Raw genomic sequence first — 20,847 nt, forward strand, 5'->3', positions numbered from 1 at the left:
AACATGCTAAAAGTACCATATCAGGAAAATCAACATTTCTTAAGCTAAATTTGGACGTGGGAGTTCTTTGGTTGTGGGTCAGACAGCCATACTCATGAATGGAACTATTCATTGAAGTTTATCAAAGAGAAAAATCACATTAAACACCTAAAATGCATCCAATAATCAAAGCTAGTTATTCAAGAGCCAATGTAATATCATGATCTTCCATCATCAAAATGTACGTTCTGTGCATGCATCAGTGGCTTGCACACTAAAACTACTTTAGGAGACTCTATCACACTCCTATATATTAATTCTAGCATATGACACAAGCTTATTTTTTTCTGAAAAAATTGACAAGAGATTCACATTACCTTGTTTATATAAATTTTTTTATAATGAGTGTTTGATTTGTCCATATAATGATATAATTGGTTAGCGAGGAGTTTTAATTTAACGGGGTTTGAACGACAGAAATCAAGGACACATGCTAGCTCCGAGAGTCAGCTAATTCTTCTAAATGTAGATGATGTGTATGAAATATTACAGCTTATGGCTGACGATAACAAATCACCAATGAAAATAACACGTCCCAAAGTTGTGTTTTCAATAATTATATCAATGGAACTCTTGGGATCATATGTAATTCAAGGTTGCAATGGATAATTAGAGGGATCCAGTTCTAAATAACTCATATATATCTCTGTATATTGCAGTGTTGCAAGTGATTGAGCAAGGCTCCCATGATCCTCAATACATAAATCTTGGGCTTGTATTCAATCCTTGATCGTATTACTAAACACAAGCAACATGTGACTTGAAACTGAAACTCTCCTAATTTGACCTCAATTGAGAGATAAATAAATGCTCCATATGTTGATAAGCCATGTGGAAAAGATAAACCAAAAATTATCTTTCATTCATCAACCATGCAGGTAATCTTTACATTTTCTTGATGTAATTTCAAATGTTCCTTGTTCTTTTTTTTTTTTTTCTTAGAAATGGAATCCTTTGCTAGTTTCAAATTAGTAGATAGTGTCGGAAAGTCAATTAAAGACATGCATAAAGGCCTTTCCTTTGTCACATTTTTGACTTACCTGGATGCCAACTAATATTGCTTACAAATCAGTATACAGAAAGTACTAGCTAAGAGTACCCTCCTCCCCCTACATTTATATGCCATGACTTCTTCTAAATGAGGGACCCCCTCTAGCCGGCATTGTCGAAGGCCTGCAGCTGACCTCCAAAATGCTTATCAGTTGTAACCAGGGCCATTCTGGTGCCATTCAAGTGTTCGTAATGATGCTAATGTGAAAAGGGAAGTTACTTCAGTAAACTGTTGTTAGGATAGAAACTCTCTTTTCTATATCCAGGTCTAATTACCAACCATAGCCGTCCATACATTTTACATGGTTCATAATTGAGTAGGTCACATAGAATACATGGGAAAACACTGCATGAACCACATAAAGCCCACTCAACCACACAACATGCAATGGATAGACTATTGAAATCGTGGGACTGGACCTTTCGAATTCAGTCCAAAATTGGAGAGGATCCAGGCTCTCAAACATGGCTGACGTAAAACACCATGTAACCACTCTTGCTCCACATCGCACGGTAGCTGAGCTATAACAAGAATGAATGATAGTTTGGCAACACCTTGACAGATGCACCATGAAGCCTCATGCTGCTAACCTTGATCTAATCTCTTCTGATGTTGCTATGGATCCATGATCTGAAATCAAATCGAATTCGATTGGAAGCTTTCTAGTGTAAGCACTTGGCACTGCATGCACCTAAGAATACATGGATTAAGAGCCATTCCTTGGTAGCTAAGTTAACAAGAATATAGCGAGCATCCGATGGTATATGTGTCATCCTGTAAGCAAGAGGCACTAAAGATTGCTTTGTATTATTTTACTCCCCATAAAGGGTGAAAAGTTGGAGCCTCAATGCTGTCTCCTTTGTCGAGAAGGCTCTGATGCCCTAAGGCTTTATCATGTAAATACGCTGTAAAAAGGTTCTGGGCCAGAGTATCTAGGCGCTTACTGGATTGCCTTTGAAAAAGCTTCAGCTTTGTCCCTTGATCAAATAGATTACTAAACATCAATTAAATGTGAAATAGACCGGTAAGCATGTGAAGGATTTCTTTTTATCCTCGATAAATTTGGTTTGAATATGCTTAATATTATAACGCTAGGCTTTACACAGTGCTAACCACGAGTAAAAAGGTTGTAGGTGACGTTGATTGCAAAGGCAACTTTGAGGAGCAATAGAATATCTTGACTTTTAATCAAAGGTCTACAATTTATTGAGTAGATTAGGGAGTGCATTATTTCCCAGCCATCAAGCGCACTTGTTGCATTCAAATCTTTGACTGGTATATAAATATATCCTTTGTCGGAAAAAAAACACTGACACATGAACATATATAGCACTTGCCATTCTGCTAAAAAGGAAATGCATGTTTGAGAATTGCTATGGTTGCACCAAATGTCCAAGCTTTTCTTAAAATTCTCTCCTTTTTCTTTCAGGAATCGTCATCCTTTCACCACCGGGACTGCGAGCACATGATGCCTCCTTTCGGAATGAGAGTTTTCATGATAGAATTTTTCCGTATGTTGCTGAAGCATGAGAGGATAAAACGCAAGCAAATGGTGACAGCTAGAGAAAGTACAGGTGTAGCAAGGAAGCAACACAAGTATAACTTATCAAGACCACATAATTAGATCACAAATACTAAACTGAATTAATGAGCAAAGTATTTACAAATTGACTGAAAAAGTAGTTCAAGCAATCTTTTTCCAAGCCTAGCTAGTAAACAATTCTACAGCTTGATCTGAATGAAATTACTGTCGTAATCCAAACATAGAAGAACTTGCACTAGAACTCAGAAAAGAGAGATAAAGAAGAAGAATTATTGATTTAGCAAAAACCAAGGGTTAAATGTTCATAGTTTAGGTTTTGATAAACGAAGGCTCGAATGTTTGCTTTGAAACTAACGATATTACATGTACATGTAGAATGGGGGCATCGACAATCCTATCACCACAATATTTGATGGAATTTTTCTTTTAGTCAACTTGGAGCAATTTATGCCATCACACCTGTGCATCATATGGCAGCTAAAGGATCTGAAACATCATAGAGGGACACATTTTCCAGCTTTTGTTGTATTAGTAGCCATTTGTCTAGATGTCGTAAAAAGAAATACGATGGGCAGTGTTAAATTATATTCTCTATTAATATCACCGGCCTTAATCACCAAATAAAATAAACTAGTACAATATCTCAAGAATTAAACTAATATGAGAATGTAATGTTTCACATTAAAGCTCCAGGCTACATTAATTCTTATTCTTTATGCTACATGCCCTTCCAATAAAATATACCGCATCACGCTCAAGATGAAAATTTTCATTCCTTTTTAAGTGCGATTCCATTTGTAGGGTCCCTTCGGAGATTACTCTTCAGCATTATGTTATAAAGATACTGTCTTTATTCAAGTGTATCTTTACCCAGGCATGCATGAGTGGCCTTTTTCCTTTCTCTCCCTCTAATTCCTTTTCTTTTGGGTGATGATAAAGGTTTTGGACCATGCCATGATAATTTACAGGACTATTCAGCGCAAGCAGCATATCTGTCACCCAACCATTGTTTCAGATTTCCTTGATCTAATCGACAAACTAATTCCAGTATTACACCCTTTAATTTCTTATAATTATCAAAAATATTTAATCCCTGCAATTTAGCAATGAAGTAAAACAAATTGCTTAAAAATAAATACAGATTTAACTGCCTTAGCTCATTTATTTGGCATACCTTGATGTCCGAGAGAAGTTTAGGGTGTATATATATATATATATATATATATATATATATATATATATATATATATATATATATATATATATATATATATATATATATTTGGGTAGTAGTTTAGGGTATAAATTTGGTAGTAATATCCCTGCAGTATTACTCAAAAAAACCAAAGTTATCATAGAAGCTAAATCACATGTTTTCTGTATTTTTTTCTCATGTCCCACCAATTACCTCCACGTAGGAAATCGATCTTGGTTTCTTGCTTGCGTTGACGACAATGTTCCGTGGGGTTAGGATTTTTTGTATTTTTTTCTCCCGGCAGCCACGAGGTCCCATCCTTGTATTGCAATTCAAAAGCGAGGGGGGCATGAGACGGGTTTTAGCCACTAAGGCCAAAGCCCCACAAACAACACAACATGCTCTAGCATGTCGCCCACAGGAGTCCACTCATCCACCCCTTTCTTTTCCTTCCACTCACCCATGGTGTAGATCTCGTACAGTAATATAGGGTTAAAAAATCCCAATAATATCTTTCGACAAATCTTTTTAGGTAACATCTTGTTACACCTGATTGTGAGTCACAATTGTTAGAATTTTCTAAGATCTGGCACGAATGATAAAGATAGCAAATATGCTTGCTTGCTTGTAATTGCAAGTCACCACAATGCATGCAACATGATTTATGTTGGGGCATTATTCCATATAAACACAAAATTATGCTCTAGCTATCATATCCAGGACAGTTGAAGAGGCATTGATTCACATAAATTGCTAGATGCCCTAGCTTGCTATAGGTGGTCCAATCGATGATAGTCGCTGGATCTAGTAACCTATATTCATGATTTATTCTTGATTTTTGAATTATTACTCCATGCAATTAGGGGTGATAATTAGATCGATGTGGATTGGATCAAAAAATTATCAATTCAGATCCGATTTACTTATTAAATAGGTAAAAAATTCAGATATGAGTCTGAGCTATTTATTAAATTGGTAATTATTCAACTCAATCTGCTTAACTTATTTATTAAACCGTCGGTCAAGTTAGATTAAACAGATTTTTAACGGATTAAATATATTAAACAGATCGGGTTAAATGGATCAGAAATAGGTTAAATAGATTTTAAACCAATTAAATATGTCTTAAATGGATTGAACAGGTCATTTGACTCAATTCAATCTGAATATTAAATATGTTAAATGGATCATATATCTGAAACTCAAATCTGACTCAAATATTAAATCAGTTAAACGAGTCAATTTGTTTATGATCCGAGTCCATTGAACTTAAAGCCAAACCTGCTTATGATAGATCAAATATGGATCGAATCATATTTTGCCAGCTTTATATGCAATTACGTGTAGTTAATTACAACATAACCCAAATTTACAGTCATGATGGCGTCGACACAACCCACATTCTAATTCTTTCATGGTCGATGCCATAATTTGTAATATTTTGGATGATCTACAATTTAAACCCGTCACTCTAGCACTAAGATGGGCACTCGCTCTCGATTCTTCTATGGTCATCGACATGCATAATTATTATCATTAGGTCTAAAGGTGGAAAGCTGGATGGTATTCCATTCCTCTACTCTTTTAGCTGGGTAAAAATATATAAATGCGCAAGCATTCTTCCTTTTGGACCACGTCCATGCAAGCCCCTAACTCTACTATCGTCATGCATGTATAATATAATCTTACTCATAGGTTAGTTATTACTATTATATCATACGAACGCCACTATTATATTTGATCGAATCCTAGCTTACTCCCTTTTGTAAAAGCTGTTGGTCTCTGCCGCAGTTCCTAGTGGGAAAAAGCTAAACCTTTCCCATAGAATATATAAAACGTTCAATAACGAGGGATTCGAAGGAGCCTCTCCATTAAGGTTTTAGCGGAAGCATAAAGTGGTACGTAGGTGTAGGTGAAGGTGATGTCGCTGGTGGGGCCCGATGGCTCAGCAAATAGGTGGACCAAATACCAGCAGGGCACAACCTGTGTCTAGCTTTGGAATCCAAAATTTTGGCAGGTGATTGGAAAGGAGACAAGTGTGGTCGTCACTGGCCGTGCTTAGTGGGGATTTGCAGCACTGCAGCGAAGATGGAAGAACCTGCCTTCCTGAGAACATTTAACAGTGTAGCTGACTTTGTCGAACCTGCTTTTGGTTTTGTACAGTTTTTTTTTTTTTTTTCCTTGCTTTGCATAGAATATTTTGTATAATTTAGTAAGACCGAAAATAAAACCTTTATTTCTTTGAGAAAATATTATAATTTAAGAATATTCCTTGATTTCAATCAAAAAAAGAATATTCTTTGATATGCTGGGAATGTCAATTGCTGCAGCATGTTAATTATTTTAAACTAAATCCATGATGGCTTTTGACACCAAGGATAAATGCACATCTAATCTTCTAGAAGATCATGGAAAAATCTACCTATAAGATTGATAGGTTGTCATTCGAATCATCCACTTGCCCATGTTTGGCAGGCACTGTTCCTCGAAAAGAGGGAGCCTGATGGGGACTGTGTCAATAGATTTATGATATATCTAAGTATTTGTATGCATTTGGAAGATTAAAAAAAAAAAAGAAAAGGCATTTCCACAAGTTAGCTATTTATGATGTTCCTCCTCTCCATAGTTCTATATGAATAGAGGGAGGGCATATCAATGGAGCTGCATCTAGAGCCACATATCTCAATATCCTTTCAGGACTGCTCCATTTTCATGATGCAATACTTGGGAGCCATGATTAACTTCCATAGATGTTTGGGATATCAAACAAAAGCTAGGGACTGTCATGCCATCCCTCCTCTTTCTAGGCATATAAATAGAAAAACGTCATATCAACTTAGTTACAGAGTCACATATCATGGAGTACTGCAGCAAAATTTTCTCTGTTTTGATGAAGCAGGACTTTGGAACATTGATAAAGGAGGATCGCGATCCCTTGACGGTACCAATGGTGGATTGGAGATCCGTCTTGGGGGATGAGTGAGGGGCATGACATGAACCCATGGTTGGTGTGTACCCTTTTGCCCAAAGGCTATCGGAGGCATCACCTGGTCTCGTCCGGACCAGTGGAAAAGATCCTGAATCGGTCGCCAACTTGCAAAAGGAAAAAGCTGTGTTCTTGGGGCCTTTTTGTCCAAAAGCAAAAGGGCAACGCATCCACCAAAGTGACCAAACTGCAAGTGGGAGGAGCGAAATGACCAAGATCGTAGGTGATTTATTCCAAGGGATATCGGAGGACAGGATGTGATCACAAAAACTTTGACATATTGATGTCTTCTTGAACCTTCTGACAAATACGATAGATTTGACATGATCCAATCTGCATGAAGATCTACTCTCTCTCTCTCTCTCTCTATATATATATATATATATATATTTGTTAGAGTGTTATTTTATTTGTAAGGAGGGAAAAAAAAGAAAAAAGAAAAAAAGAGAGACCTGCTTATACCATCATAACATGGATCCAAATTATTACAAATATGCCAGCTTAGATTTCAATCCAAAAATATTTGAATGCCAAGAAAATGAAACCTCAGTTCACTTAGATTGCTGTTCATTTAAATAACGTCGAATCATTGGATGGCGATTGATTTGAGAGTTCGGGTTGTATCTTTTATTTAATATTTTTTCGCAAGATCAACTATTAGCCATGCCTCAGATAGCTTTCGAAGCCTTCCAAACTCTCCCTTTCATTTATCCACACAGATCTTGTAGTGGCTGTTGGATGATCCGTTATATACTGTGAAAAAAAAATGGTTTTGGCGGGAATACGACCGGAATCCTTAATTTGGATGGCTCCTCCGAATTCCGGTATTGGCTTCTTCGAATCACTTGCTGGGCCCCATGGCCCGTCCCATGGTCGCTATACGATATGGGCCATTACAAGGGTGGGCCGGACTCTTGTTGAGAACAGCTTGCAAGTTGCTATTTGCGTCTGTCGCACTCTACGATCGACCAGTTTTGATGTCCTTTTTTGGCTGGACCACAGATTTGTCTGGGCTCTAGTAGTATAGCTACATTTAAGGTGAACAAATCATATTTGTATTGATATCCATATTTTCTATTTTTTGGGTAATTGACTGCATAATGAGAGATAGCATACACAACTCTATTCTAACCTCAATGAAGGCAGAGTTAACATACATCTTCTACTGTTTTTTTTTTTGTTAGAAATAAAATTTGATGAGGGCAAGATTCAGTTAGAGTCCGCAATCAACTAGAGACGTCTATAGACTTATATATTATTTCAGGCAGGATCATAGAGTTCAATCTATTTGAAAAATTGCAATTGCTCTAGGTTTTCTAACCTGGTTCATCAACTTTTTATAGTACACATCTGATGAAACATTTAATAGGTTAAGCTAGCACCCTCCAACATATCACACAATCTAAATTTTATTCTTCATTTTTGTAGCATTTGCCTTTTGTGGTGTGTGATGATGATGTGGCATACTCTAAATATCAAACAAAAACAACAATATGGTGATTGCCAGAGAGGCATGGATTTTAAAACTAATTTCTCTGCATATTTCATTTCTAAAAATTTTTGTTTGGTAGTATTGGAGTTTATCTTATTTTTGAAAGAAAAGTCACTTTGAAATTTTTTTTTATCAAACAAAACTGCTGGCTGTGGCTGTTGATAGGCCTTTGATGGGAGAATGAGACCAATAATGGGCCTACGATCGTTACACTCAAATGATGGGCCTACAACCATAGCCCAGGAGGTATATTTTATTTGTCTACGGAAAATTCTTTTTGCATCGTCTGCGGTGTAAAAAATCTGATGTAGAGTGCACTGCTTCACTTTATTGGACCATATAGTTATCATTTTTCAATGCATATTTAATATCCACAGTTTTTTTTTTCTTTGAAATTTTTAATGATGAAAATGTCCTTCTTAAAAATTATGACACTCCTTCACAAAAATTATAATTTCTCTTTTCTTTCGAAAAAATTATGACACCAATTCATAGAATGTCATAATTTTTGTGAAGGAGTATCATAATTTTTATGAAGAGATATTATGATTCCGTGAAGGAGTATTATAATATGACATTTCTTCACAAAAATTATGATATCTTGTGAAGGAGTGTCATAATTTTTTTTTAAAAAAAATATATCATAATTTTTAAGAAGGAGTATCATAATTTTTTAAAAAATATTATAATTTTTTAAAAAATATTTTTATTATTTAAAATTTTAAATAAAAAAAATAATATAGAAAATAATAAGTAAATGTCTGATAGGATGAAATGCTGCATTCCATGTCAGATTTTTAATGGGCGGTGCATAAAGAGTTTCTATTTGCCGATTAGTTTTTGGGTATTTTAGGCTGCAGTAGTGGGCTGGTGGCAGGGAAGCTGCATTTTTTCCCGTTGCTTCTTTAGATTGCCATGGGAGCACGAGTCTACTGTAATTTCATCCATTTCTTTTTCTCTTTCTCTGCTGTCTTTCTCCCTCGAATATTACTCCGGCAGCTTCGTCGTCACCATTCAAGCCATTTGAAAAAGGGGAAAAAAAAAAAAAAACCATTTCCCATATACCGTATAAACTTTTCTTCGATGCAGGGAGAAGGATGATATACACGAAACTTCAAGACTCAAACGTCAATTTATTATCATTAGTGAACAACATTGTCTACATCCCATATCAGGCAAATCTTACAGTCTATATTTTGCAGAACTCAAACTTTTACTGCATCGTAAAGGTAATTTATCTCTACTAATTACAGCACAAAATATTTTAATTATATATATATATATATATATATATATATATATATATTCATCATAAGGTAATTTATCTCTACTAATTACAACACAAAATATTTTAATTATATATATATATATATATATATTCATCATAAAAGTTATATCGTAAAAAAGAAATCATAAAAAAAATTTTGTTGCAAGAAAAAATCATAACCATGTAACTTCCTTATCTTTCTCTTATTCCATCACTATGCTTTTCACTTTATTTCTTTTCAAGACACCTTCGGAGAAATTTATTCTGCAGACAATTTTGACTAATGAGATGATAGCCATTAGTTCATCTCATTAGTCATATGCTCCACAAATTAACCACATGTAATACAGACATCTGGCTTCGAAAAAATGCATATAAACTACTTTATGAACCATGTTTTTTTTTTCCACTAAACTTAAAAAATAGTCATCAAAAAGCTATGAAATATAAAGCTTCAAATAATCTGTCCTATTTTTTATCAGCCTAGCGCTCCCAATACGATGTTATCCAATGTGAATCAGAAATTCTGAGCCCAGAATTCACAAGACAATGCCAATGAGTCCCAGACCGAAACTCTGAGACGAGAACTCAAGCCTGGCCCAAGACTAACCGGCCCTACCTTCAGGCTCGGTCCGCTGTAGCCCAATTCCTCAACCGTCAAGCTCAGGCCTCTCCACCTGAATCCGGTTTCCATTACCCTTTTCCGGAACTCCCTGGTCTTGCTGCTCACCCGATGAGACAAATCTTTGGTCACCACCTCCATGACCACCCGCCGACCGTTCCTGCTCCCCCTCTTCCTCCTCTTCCTCCTCGCGCCGCCACCGCCGCCGGCGAGTGGCCTCTGGTTAGGGCAGTTGGGGACCCTCCTCTCCCTTTCCCGCTCCCTCCTGACCCGCGTCGCCAACGCCCGCGCTGCCCGTGGTGACCTCGCCGGTGCCGCCCGGGTACGGAAGATCGCCGACCAGCTACGCCTCCTCGGTGGAGGAGAAGGCAGAGGTATCTGGTCGCTGGGCTGGGACTTCGCCCGGAACTATGCCTGGCGCGGCGGACTCCCCAGCACCGAGGAGTCCCGCGCCGCTTCTCAACTCCTGGCCGCCCTCGTCGAATTCTCTCGCATCGATTCGCCCGCGGAGAGGGCCCGGTGGGCGCTCGGGAATTACCGTAACCTGCTCGCTCTCTCCAATTCCCTCCTTCAAAAACTTCTCCATACCTTCTCTCGATCGGTAAGCATGGTCAGATCGATATTCCGATTACGGTTTGAAGTCTCTGATTAGTTCTTGACTTCTTTTCAATTTAGGGGCCTTTGAAGGAGATGGTTTTGGTGATTCAGAAGGAGGCAGCGGAGGGGGGGCTCATTAGGGATTGCTTGGAGGTGGGTGCTGCCGATTTAGAGGGCCTGGTTCGGATAGCCAGAGATGTCTTCTTCTCTTACAATTCTTCAGATGGTGGAGAACTCTAAGATGCGGTCTTTTTGTCACCCATTTTTGCGTCCATTGGTAATTCTTAAATCTCTCACTTCAGTTTTTCTTATGATTAGTTTTGGAGTTCTATTTGTATCCATCAATTAGTAGCTTTGCTGAGAGCTAACTGCAATTTGGATGAATGCGAGATTGTGGGTGAAATTTTCGAGTATTAGAAACGTACAAAATCAAGAGAATGCTCTATTCTGTAAACTAAATATTTGCTAACCTAGAGAATGGAATATAGAAAAGAAATTCACAAATGATCTTTTGCAGGAATTCTGATAACTTCCTCAAATGAACATCCGAAGAAAAAGTTTTTTTTTCCACCTCACAAAAACTTTTCTTCAGATTTTTTTTTGAGGAAGTTGTCAGAATTCCTACAAAAGATCATTGGTGAGTTGGATTTTTGCGAGTTGGATTCAGTGTGACCCTTAACATTTAGAAAAACAAGTCGGATAGGGTGACAACCTTCTCATTTACAGTTGAGCTTTCTAATGCTTCCAAGATGTGTTTAAACTTCAAAAAATAGTTGATATCTTTATGGAGGTACTTTGAGACTTAAGCTAGTAATGATTTAGATAGATGAAGTCTGGAAGTGAGAACTTAAAAGTAACCACTGGCAGCATGATCCTGCTGCCACACCCTTGTGGTACGAACACATGGAGGCACTTTTTGCACTTCAGGCACAATTGTTCCACATTTGATAATAAATCTTGATGCCCATAACTAATTGTTGCCCGAAGCGATGTGATAGAGGGAAGGATTTCCTTCCACCTGCTCAACTTGAATCTCTCGAATAGAATAATAAATAATAGAAATTTTAGAAAGCAAGGCTTTTTTTTTTTTATATTCATTATTTTTTCATGATCCACAAATTTTGGTGCATATCAAGGATGGAAAGTAGAGTCTATGCTCTTTATTTTTTCTCTATGTATTCCCTTTTTCCAAAACCGTGGCATATATCCTTTAGCTTATATTAGTGAGATCCTTCTTATTTGAATTGGATTTTTGTTCTAGCTCAAAGAGGAGAAATTGAAAGTTCTCTACTATTCTATAGAGTATAGACATGCACTGTTTTTGTTTGAATTGGATTTCCCTACGAGTTAGAAGAGGATGAAAACTTTCTTCTTTTAATGCTAGTGAAGTCCGGCCCAAATCCAGCAAAATTCCTTAAAAAGAGGATATAAATTACAAAAACAATAAAAATATTTTAAAATTTTTGAATTTGATAGGAAACTAGATCTTGATTCCAACATCAATTTTGTCTTTAGTTGCATTGTCAAATTCTTCCCGAATTAGAGGTTATGGCTTTCTGAAATTTCAATACTTGATTGAGTCCTGGATGTGGTGACTTTTGCTCCTGATGCGTGTTTAGACATCCTGTCTTCAATCACATCGTTAAATTTTTCTCGGATTAGAAGTCATGGCTTTCTGAAATTTCAATACTCAGTTGAGTAGTGGCTATGGCGACTTTTACACCTGAAAACTATTCAGACCTATCCAAAGTGGCCAAATTGATCCATAGTGGGTCAAAATAATCCTCTAAATCACAAAGAAAACATGTTAAATTCAGAACATGTATTGCATCTCCAAATAGAAACCCAGGTCTAGAGACCCAATTGATTTTCATACATGGGAGATGCTTAGCTGTTTGTTCACTATAATTTGTCATGAAGTAACAGATCAACTTGTTTTTCAACATGCATGAAGCTCAATGACAATTAAGTTATTTATGTAAATAATGTCCATATGAGGAGTCCAAGGAAGAGAAAAGAAATGATAGAGATTTTAAATAGAGAATCCAAAAATCTAGATTTTTCTAGCATACTGTAGCTTTTGTGAGGTGGCAAGGATTCTAATGAAACTTATAGAACTTTGATGCATATCTTATGTATGCATATGACAGAATTGTAGAAACATATGAAGGAACTTAGAGCTACCTTGCTTACTTGGTGGTTAGTGATCGATATTTTCCTTATAGATATTTTCCTTACACTTATCAGAATATGAACATTTGGAATCCAGGAAGCTAGAAACAACTCTAGAGGCAGATTAAGGAACCTATAAAGAGAATTGTCACATTCTTTTGGTTTCTGGTGTTTTATGTGGTTTTTAGCATATACATCCTCAAGATTGAGGCATATCAAATTGTGTCTACATGGTGTTTAATTCTTGGTGTATGATTTTCACAAAAGATTTGCACCAAAATGAAGTAATCATGCATATAAGATATGGTAAAATGTGGTCAATAATTAAGTCGAAGATGAGAATAGTGCAGTTAGACGACTAAAGAATGAGATAGGAAAAGAATATCAATGCTTTCATCTTCTAAAAGATTCAATACAAATGTGAAGTGGCGCTTCTATTGCTATTGTATTGTTAGGTTCCCTTTAAAATATTATATTAGATATGTTTGAGCATTATTGCTCATTCTCTTAATTAGGAAAGGAAAGGCAGAAGTTCGACCATATGAAGATAAAAAAAATGCCAACTGTATGAGGGGCTGAGGATTCAAAGGTCGACATTTGACAATGTTCAAGGATTTGACAATGGGAATAATATTCCCTTTTTTTTTATCGCTAGTTGGATCCTTTTTGACAATCTCTGTCCCCTGATCTTATTTGGTCTTTCTTTAACACCTTACAGAAATTTTTTATGAATGCTTTCAATACCAGTCTCTAGCATATTAATTATGTGGATTGATGATCTCGGTTGTGATACCACGGATGAAAAGCCAAACTATAAATTAACACCGAGTTTTCAATATAGAATAGGGATAACAGAATGCTCATCCCCCACGTTAAAAAAAAAAGAAAAAAACCCCTCAGACATACAGTTAACCAGTTTTCTTTTAATCTAGCTGCAGACCATGGATTTAAATGTATTTGTTTTGATTTTTCTTTTGATTTTTTTTTTCAAACTAAGTGCATATTGATTAGTTCTTTGTTCACATTTTATGGTAGATATAACTAAGTCACCAACTATTTTCCATAGGATCTAGCTACACATGCGACTCTCTTGGTGTGCTGAGATGTTAATGAAATTGTCAGGGGAACTGTCTTAGTAAAATGGCAAGTCAAGAACTTAAGATTGCCAAGCTGATCAAAGCCTTCGGACAATGAATTGCTTACCTGCCCATCCAGAAGCTTACTTTATCTTAAACGAATGAATATATCAGAAAAAAGAATTGCCATGAGCTGTGATGGCGGATAAAAATATGGTGAATGGTTCTTCCTCCTGATGAAAGTCAGCTTGATATCGATTCATACAATCAATTGACGATAAAAGTTAGCCTGATTTTGGTTCTGATGGTCTGTAAATTCCTTGGAGAATGAAGAAGAGATACAAGATGTGTTTGTGTGCTATACTGCTCTCTAGCATATACAGCATACAACAATTTGATATCGAATTTATTCAAATGATGCTTGACCATATGTGAAATTTCAATCAATTGTCTTTTCTTTTTTTGGGGGGGCAGGTTTTTGTCAGTGTGAAGCATTCTTTTGTAGTTTTTCAGTGTTAGATTGCAGTTTTTTCATTTTGTTAGTGATTTATTTTCTATCGCTTGAGACCCTCAAATGCGTTTGTATTTATTTTCTACTAGCATATACCTGCGCGATACATGTGACACATTCTTTATTTTAAAAAAATACCATCTTTAAAATATTATTTTTATTAATTATATAGTTATTTAAAAATAATATATTTTATTAATCTATAAAATATTTATTTTATTAATAAATATTTGTATTTTCTGTAATAAAATATCATTTTATTAATGTATTAATATATTATTTTATTAATATATTAATGTAATGATGTATTAACAATATATTATTTTTAATGCATTAATATCATATTACAAATTTTCTAAACTACAAAAAGACTCATCGTATAAACTTCTGTGTCAAATTAAAGTAGGAAGCATTGAAATGTCCTTCCCTTTTTTTTAAACTATAAAAATACCCTTAAAAGTATTTCTATATTAAATACCCTTATTTTTTTACTAAACTACAAAAAGATCCTGAATTAAAATAAGGATCTATAAAAATACAAAAATATCTTTAAAGATACATACGTGGTGGATGGAGGATCTACAAAAGCAGAGCCCCGTGCATGTGCGGGATACTTTTTTTTCTTATCTGAAAATACATCATCTACAAATATTTTTTATTGATTATATATTTTATTTTAAAATAATATATATTTTATTAATATATTATTACAAGTCATCAATCTTCTAAAAATATTATTAATAAAAAGTTATTATTACTACTAAATATACTATTTTATTAAAATCCTAATGATTTTATTGATAATATTAGTATTATTAGTATTAAATACTAAATATAATATTTTAAGATCTGCCATCGACACACTCTTTTGAAGCCATCTAATCCGGTAATATAAATGATCAAATCTCAAAAAAATATTGTTACCTATTTAAAAAAAAATGATATAAAAGAAGTAAATAAAAGAGAAAAAATGGTAATAAAATAGAAATTTATAATTTTTATAATTTAAAATTATAATTTTAGTTTTCTTTCATTTTTATCTTTTTGACATTCTATTGCATATTTTTTATTTATTTAAAATATTTTTTAAAAAATTATATTTAAATTAATTTAGTTATTTAAATTATTATTTTTTATTTCAATTACAATTACAATTTTTATTTCTTCAAATTGAAAATTATAAATTTTGTTTTTCAATTAGAATTATAATTTCTATTTTTTTTCAATTCTATTTTTTCCTTTTTTTTTCTTTTTTAGGGTATTTTTTATTTTTTTACAATATTTTTTTTCTTTTCTTGAGATAATTTTTTAAAAAATATATTGAAATGGACAACGTAATTTGAAATTATATTTTTTATTTGAATTAAATTTAAAATTTTTATTTTTTAAAAAATTTAATTTATAAATTTCTTTTTTTCATATTTTTTCCTCATTTTTTCACTTTTTATGCATTTATTTTTTTTATCAAATTTTACTTCAAATTAAAAATTTATTTTTTTATTCAAATTTACAATTATATTATTTTTTTATTTTTTCATTTCTTTCTATTTTTGTGAAATTTTTTTAGGCTATTTTTTTTTATTTCAAATATTTTTTAAATAAATTAATTTTAATTTGAGAAATTAATTTGAAATGATATTTTTATTTTAATTAATTTTTAAAAATTTACTTTTTTTAAATTTCAAATTATAATTCTTATTTTTTTTGATTTTTTTAAAATTTTTATTTTTTAATGGCACTTTTTATTTTTTAAAAATTTTTTTAGACATTTTTTAAAAAAAATAATTCGATAAAAAAATCATATAAAAATATTTTTTTTATTTGAATTATAAATTTAAATTTTTATATTTTAAATTTCAATCAAAATTAAAATTTTAATTTATTTATTAATTTAAAATTTTAAAATTTATTTTTTTTCCATTTTTTTCTAATTTTTTTCTTTTTTTTGGTGGGAAAAATAAAAACGTCATTTTGAATGGCGTTTTTAAAAATGCCATCCAACCCAGCATTTTTAGAAACGCCATTCAAACACACCATTTTAAATAAGGTTTCCTTTTTTTTTCCCACCTTACCATCGTGGAAAAAAAGAGTTATTTTGGTAATTACTTTGGAATTTCCGATCTTGCCGTAAAATCTGTAGTCTCATGGGCCGGTCAATGGACCGGATCTTTACAATTATGGCACGAGATGACTGACTATGGAATATTTGTATTATATATATTTATGGTATCGGATGGCCATGCTAACCGTTATTTGTTTCTCAAAAATCTCGATCGCTTTCCATCTTTGTGCAATAATTATAGCTATGATTTCCTTTAATTTTTGTACGACAGCTATAGGTATTTATTACTTTGTATTTTATTCTTATTCAGTCCCCGACAATTTAGTGATTATAATCACGATTCACACACACAATGGAGAGTTCGGTAAGAATGTCTTTTCCAAACAATAATTCAACGTTCTCAGGTCTTCCAACTAATTACCGTCTAAAAGTTCAGATGATGAAGTCTTCCTTATCCTCTCCCTTCTCGTCCTCCTCTTCCTGTAAAAAGAGCTCCATCACCTTCTATCTTATTATCCTATTCCTCATCATCTATCTAGCCATATTCTATGAAGAGGAGTTGACGTACCTCTTCAAGCAATCAATTCCCAAGTCACAAGAGCTCGAAATCTCGGAACGACCGCAGGAACCCATATCACCGCCACAAGGTTTGAAGCCCGTCTCGGAACGACAACAACAACTTACAATATCACCACAAGGTTTGAAGAATAACTTCGAGTTGGGGTGGTGCTAAATCAAATAACCATTGATTGCAGGAGATGTCCTCCCGTTTGCCGTGGGGAAAACGGAGGAGGGATGCGATGTGTTCAAGGGCATGTGGGCCTACGACGAGATCTCAAGGCCTTCCTACGCTGAGGATGACTGCCCTTTCATGGAGCCTAAGCTGAAGTGCCAAGCCAATGGGAGGCCCGACAAGGCATACCAGAACTGGAGATGGCAGCCTCATGGCTGCTCGCTTCCAAGGTACGTGTCGCATTCACAGAACTTAATTCCAAGGTACATCTTCCTTGGTAGACCAAAAAGATATAAAATCAATTTTTTTTTCTTTATAAAACAGTGTAAAATATAACATGTCACTACATACCAATAGTTTCATATGATCGGTTCCTCATAAAATATATACCATGAATTCTGTAATGACCGCAACGAGGAACTGTAGGCAAATCCCCTCCGTTTGTTGGTATTGAATAGAAAACCAGCACCTTCCCTTTACCCCATATATATATATATATATATATATAAAGTATTGCAACTTTTGTATCTAAATTAATATGATACTTCCTGAGGTAGGTTTTTCCAAACTCATTTGCATAAGAAAAGGTCACTATAATGATCTACTATAATGAAGACAACAGATATTATTTGCATTTATGCACCCATATAGAGACATATTTACATAGTAGAAATTGAATTATATTCAACAATCTTAGCTCTTGTATTCACGAATTCTAATCACAAATTACAGCTTCAATGCCACCTTTATGCTCGAAAGACTCCGAGGGAAGCGAATGCTGTTCGTGGGAGACTCCTTGACCAAGGGTCAATTCGTCTCCATGCTGTGCCTCCTACGTGGTTCAATCCCCAGATACTCCAGTCACCATAAATTCTATCAATCCCATAGCATATTTGCTGCTCCGGTAATTTTTATAAATATTTTAACCAAGGCTTTGGAATTGGAAGAATTATGTTGCACCTAAAAGACTAATTATCATTCTATATCCATAGGAATATAATGCTACGATTGAGTTCTACTGGGCACCATTCCTCGTCACATCAAACTGTGATAATGCCACTTCTCACAAGGGGCTTGATAGAATAGTTCACGAATATTCAGGATCACTTGAAAGGCATGCTCAGCATTGGAAGGGAGTCGATATTTTGGTCTTCAACACATACGCATGGTGGCAACCAGGAAAAATGATGAAGATAGTGTAACTTAATTCCTCAATCCATCCACTTCATGCCACCTCTAATTTTCTAGCTACTTAGCTTCATCAAAACATATGCATTGTTCGCAGACGACGGTCTTGGGGAAAGAAGTACATCAGGTGGATGAAAGCCGAGGATGGCTATCGGCTTGTGCTGAAGAGCATGGTGAGCTGGTTGGAGAACAACATAGATCCCCAGAAGACTAGGGTCTTCTTCACAACCATGTCAGCGACTCATTTTAGGTAAGCAATTTCCCTATCTGTAGTTATTACTGTTACCATACTCCTCAAACTCCAGAGTCTGAGCTGCATTTAGTTTGACATATAGGCCTAATTCTGTCCATCTAACGTAATATAATATAATCTAATGCACTTAGTTTTTTTTTCACTGATTTTTTTCAACATATAAGAATAGCAAATCATTAGCATTGGAAAACTTAAAGATTCTATCAACTTCCACGTTTCCTGTTGTAAATAGGGGTAGTATCCTACTTCATTAGCACTCCAAAAAAATATTTGCAACGTTGAACAGAGTAGTCATTCATTCAAGAACTCGAACAAATCTATTTTCCATGGTTCATTCAATATCTAATCTAGAAAGATGACAGGAGTGCCGAGTGGGGAGGGAAGCGAGATGGTAATTGCTATGGTGAAACGACTCCCATTTTGGATCCAACATATTGGGGCTCTGGTTCGAGCAAAAGCATAATGAAGGTGGTAGGAGAAGTATTAGGTGCATCAAAGACTCCCATCACCATCATCAACGTCACCCAGCTCTCGGAATACCGGAAAGATGCACACGTCTCAATCTATAGATTGCAGCCGTACGACTTAACTCAAAAGCGACCAGCAAAATCGGATGGCTATGCTGACTGCAACCACTGGTGCTTGCCTGGCCTCCAGGATACTTGGAATGAACTCTTGTATGCAAAGCTCCTCTTTCCGTAGCAGCATTGGTTTACAAGGGTTTCAGTTCATATTCTTTAACGAATTTGTTTCTCTCTTATCTACTCGGTTTTTTCGTTTTGGCTAAGGATTTTGATATTACGTTGTTTTATTTGATGCATAATTTAAATTTCATGAGTACTAGCTACTTTGATATTGAAATAAGCAACCAAAAACAAAAAAAAATAATAAGCAACCAAGCTTTAAATTAAACTCGCGTCAAGTTATAGTTCAAGTTTGAATTGAGCTTCATTAAAGCTTTAATTGAATTTAGCTTAATCTAGGATTATCAAGCTGCTTAATTTGGCACATGTTCAGTTTAGTTTGAAATTAAGTTTGAATTCAAATTGAAATAATAGTAAACAAATCAAGCTTGGTCTGAAATTCGAAGCTTAAAATTAATTTCAAACCAAGCTTTATTAGACGCAAGCGTGATCAAGCTCAGTTACACTTCTAATTAAGATAGATGTTGGAACCTTCAAAGGGTTTTTTGGGTTGTCTTTTGATGCATATCTTCTTATAAGAGAAGCTTTGGCTCACCCTCTTCATTCGTTCCCTCAATGGAATTGTCCTTTATTTTTTCGACATTGGTTACTCAAATAAAAGAAACATTGGAACTATAGCTAAATAGCTGAAGTTAATGATTAAAAGAGATCCAAGCTAATCTAAATCTTTTTTTTAATTCGACCTATACTTGAATCTTAGACCCAAACCCAGTTTAATGTAGATTTGTTTGAAGTCGTACGTGCATATGTGATAGGATAAGGCCAGTTTAAAATCTTGGCAAATGGACGGTCCTATCTCCTCCTTTTATAACGATAAAGGTTAGCACCATTTCATCAAATCGAAAATTTTCAAATTATCTTCAATGGACCCGTTGTAGGAGTATAGTCATCTCTTGGCTCATCATTGTGATGTCTCCATATATACTATTATGGAATACTAGCCCTTGTTATGGAATGTACTTTTATGACATGCAATGATTACCATAGGATATATTATTATGGCATAAGATGACGAACATGGAATATTCCTATTATACCATATGATGGCTATGCTAACCCTTATTTGTTTCTCAAAATATCTTGATTTCTTTCCGTCTTTGTATAATTATTGCAGTAATGATTTCCTCTATTTTTGTACGACAACTAGAAATATTTATTACTTATTTTTATTTTATTTTTATTCAGCTCCCATGAATTTAGAGATTATGATCATGACACATGATTCATGCATACAATGGAAGGTTCGCTGCCATTCCGTCAATGAAATGGTCATTGATTTGTTTCAACATTGGTTGCTCAAATTCCTTACAAAAAACATTGTTTGCTCAAATAAAAGAAAAATTGGAACTATATCTT

General features: G+C 34.6%; 2 protein-coding genes across 4 annotated transcripts; both read left to right on the forward strand.

The window, feature by feature from the left end:
* Positions 1-10,090: 10,090 nt before the first annotated feature.
* LOC140855838 (uncharacterized) lies at positions 10,091-14,500 on the forward strand. 3 transcript variants are annotated; one of them, XM_073252928.1, is made up of 3 exons: positions 10,091-10,796; positions 10,871-11,069; positions 13,480-13,999. In XM_073252928.1, the coding sequence occupies exons 1-2, from the start codon at positions 10,335-10,337 to the stop codon at positions 11,030-11,032; spliced, it is 624 nt and encodes a 207-aa protein (XP_073109029.1). In that variant the 5' UTR covers positions 10,091-10,334; the 3' UTR covers positions 11,033-11,069; positions 13,480-13,999. The 3 variants fall into 3 exon arrangements, with proteins under 3 accessions (XP_073109029.1, XP_073109028.1, XP_073109027.1); XM_073252927.1 differs by lacking the exon at positions 13,480-13,999 and adding an exon at positions 14,087-14,500 and having other exon boundaries at positions 10,093-10,796; XM_073252926.1 differs by lacking the exon at positions 13,480-13,999 and adding an exon at positions 14,031-14,500 and having other exon boundaries at positions 10,106-10,796.
* Positions 14,501-16,573: 2,073 nt separating this feature from the next.
* Positions 16,574-19,574, forward strand: LOC140855839 (protein trichome birefringence-like 33). Its single transcript, XM_073252929.1, has 6 exons — positions 16,574-17,260; positions 17,369-17,576; positions 18,079-18,250; positions 18,339-18,544; positions 18,632-18,784; positions 19,150-19,574. Exons 1-6 carry the CDS (start codon positions 16,966-16,968, stop codon positions 19,487-19,489), a joined length of 1,374 nt encoding a protein of 457 aa, XP_073109030.1. The 5' UTR covers positions 16,574-16,965; the 3' UTR covers positions 19,490-19,574.
* The last annotated feature ends 1,273 nt before the right edge of the window (positions 19,575-20,847 follow it).

The sequence above is a fragment of the Elaeis guineensis genome, chromosome 2 (genome assembly GCF_000442705.2).
Source record: "Elaeis guineensis isolate ETL-2024a chromosome 2, EG11, whole genome shotgun sequence".
NCBI classification, from domain to species: Eukaryota; Viridiplantae; Streptophyta; class Magnoliopsida; order Arecales; family Arecaceae; genus Elaeis; species Elaeis guineensis.

Coding starts and splice junctions, on each gene's coding strand:
- LOC140855838 (XM_073252928.1), top strand. CDS start 10,335: ATGACCACCCGCCGACCGTTCCTGCTCCCCCTCTTCCTCCTCTTCCTC. Junction 10,797..10,870: donor TCCATACCTTCTCTCGATCG/GTAAGCATGGTC, acceptor TTTTCAATTTAG/GGGCCTTTGAAGGAGATGGT.
- LOC140855839 (XM_073252929.1), top strand. CDS start 16,966: ATGGAGAGTTCGGTAAGAATGTCTTTTCCAAACAATAATTCAACGTTC. Junction 17,261..17,368: donor ACCCATATCACCGCCACAAG/GTTTGAAGCCCG, acceptor CATTGATTGCAG/GAGATGTCCTCCCGTTTGCC. Junction 18,785..19,149: donor ATGTCAGCGACTCATTTTAG/GTAAGCAATTTC, acceptor GAAAGATGACAG/GAGTGCCGAGTGGGGAGGGA.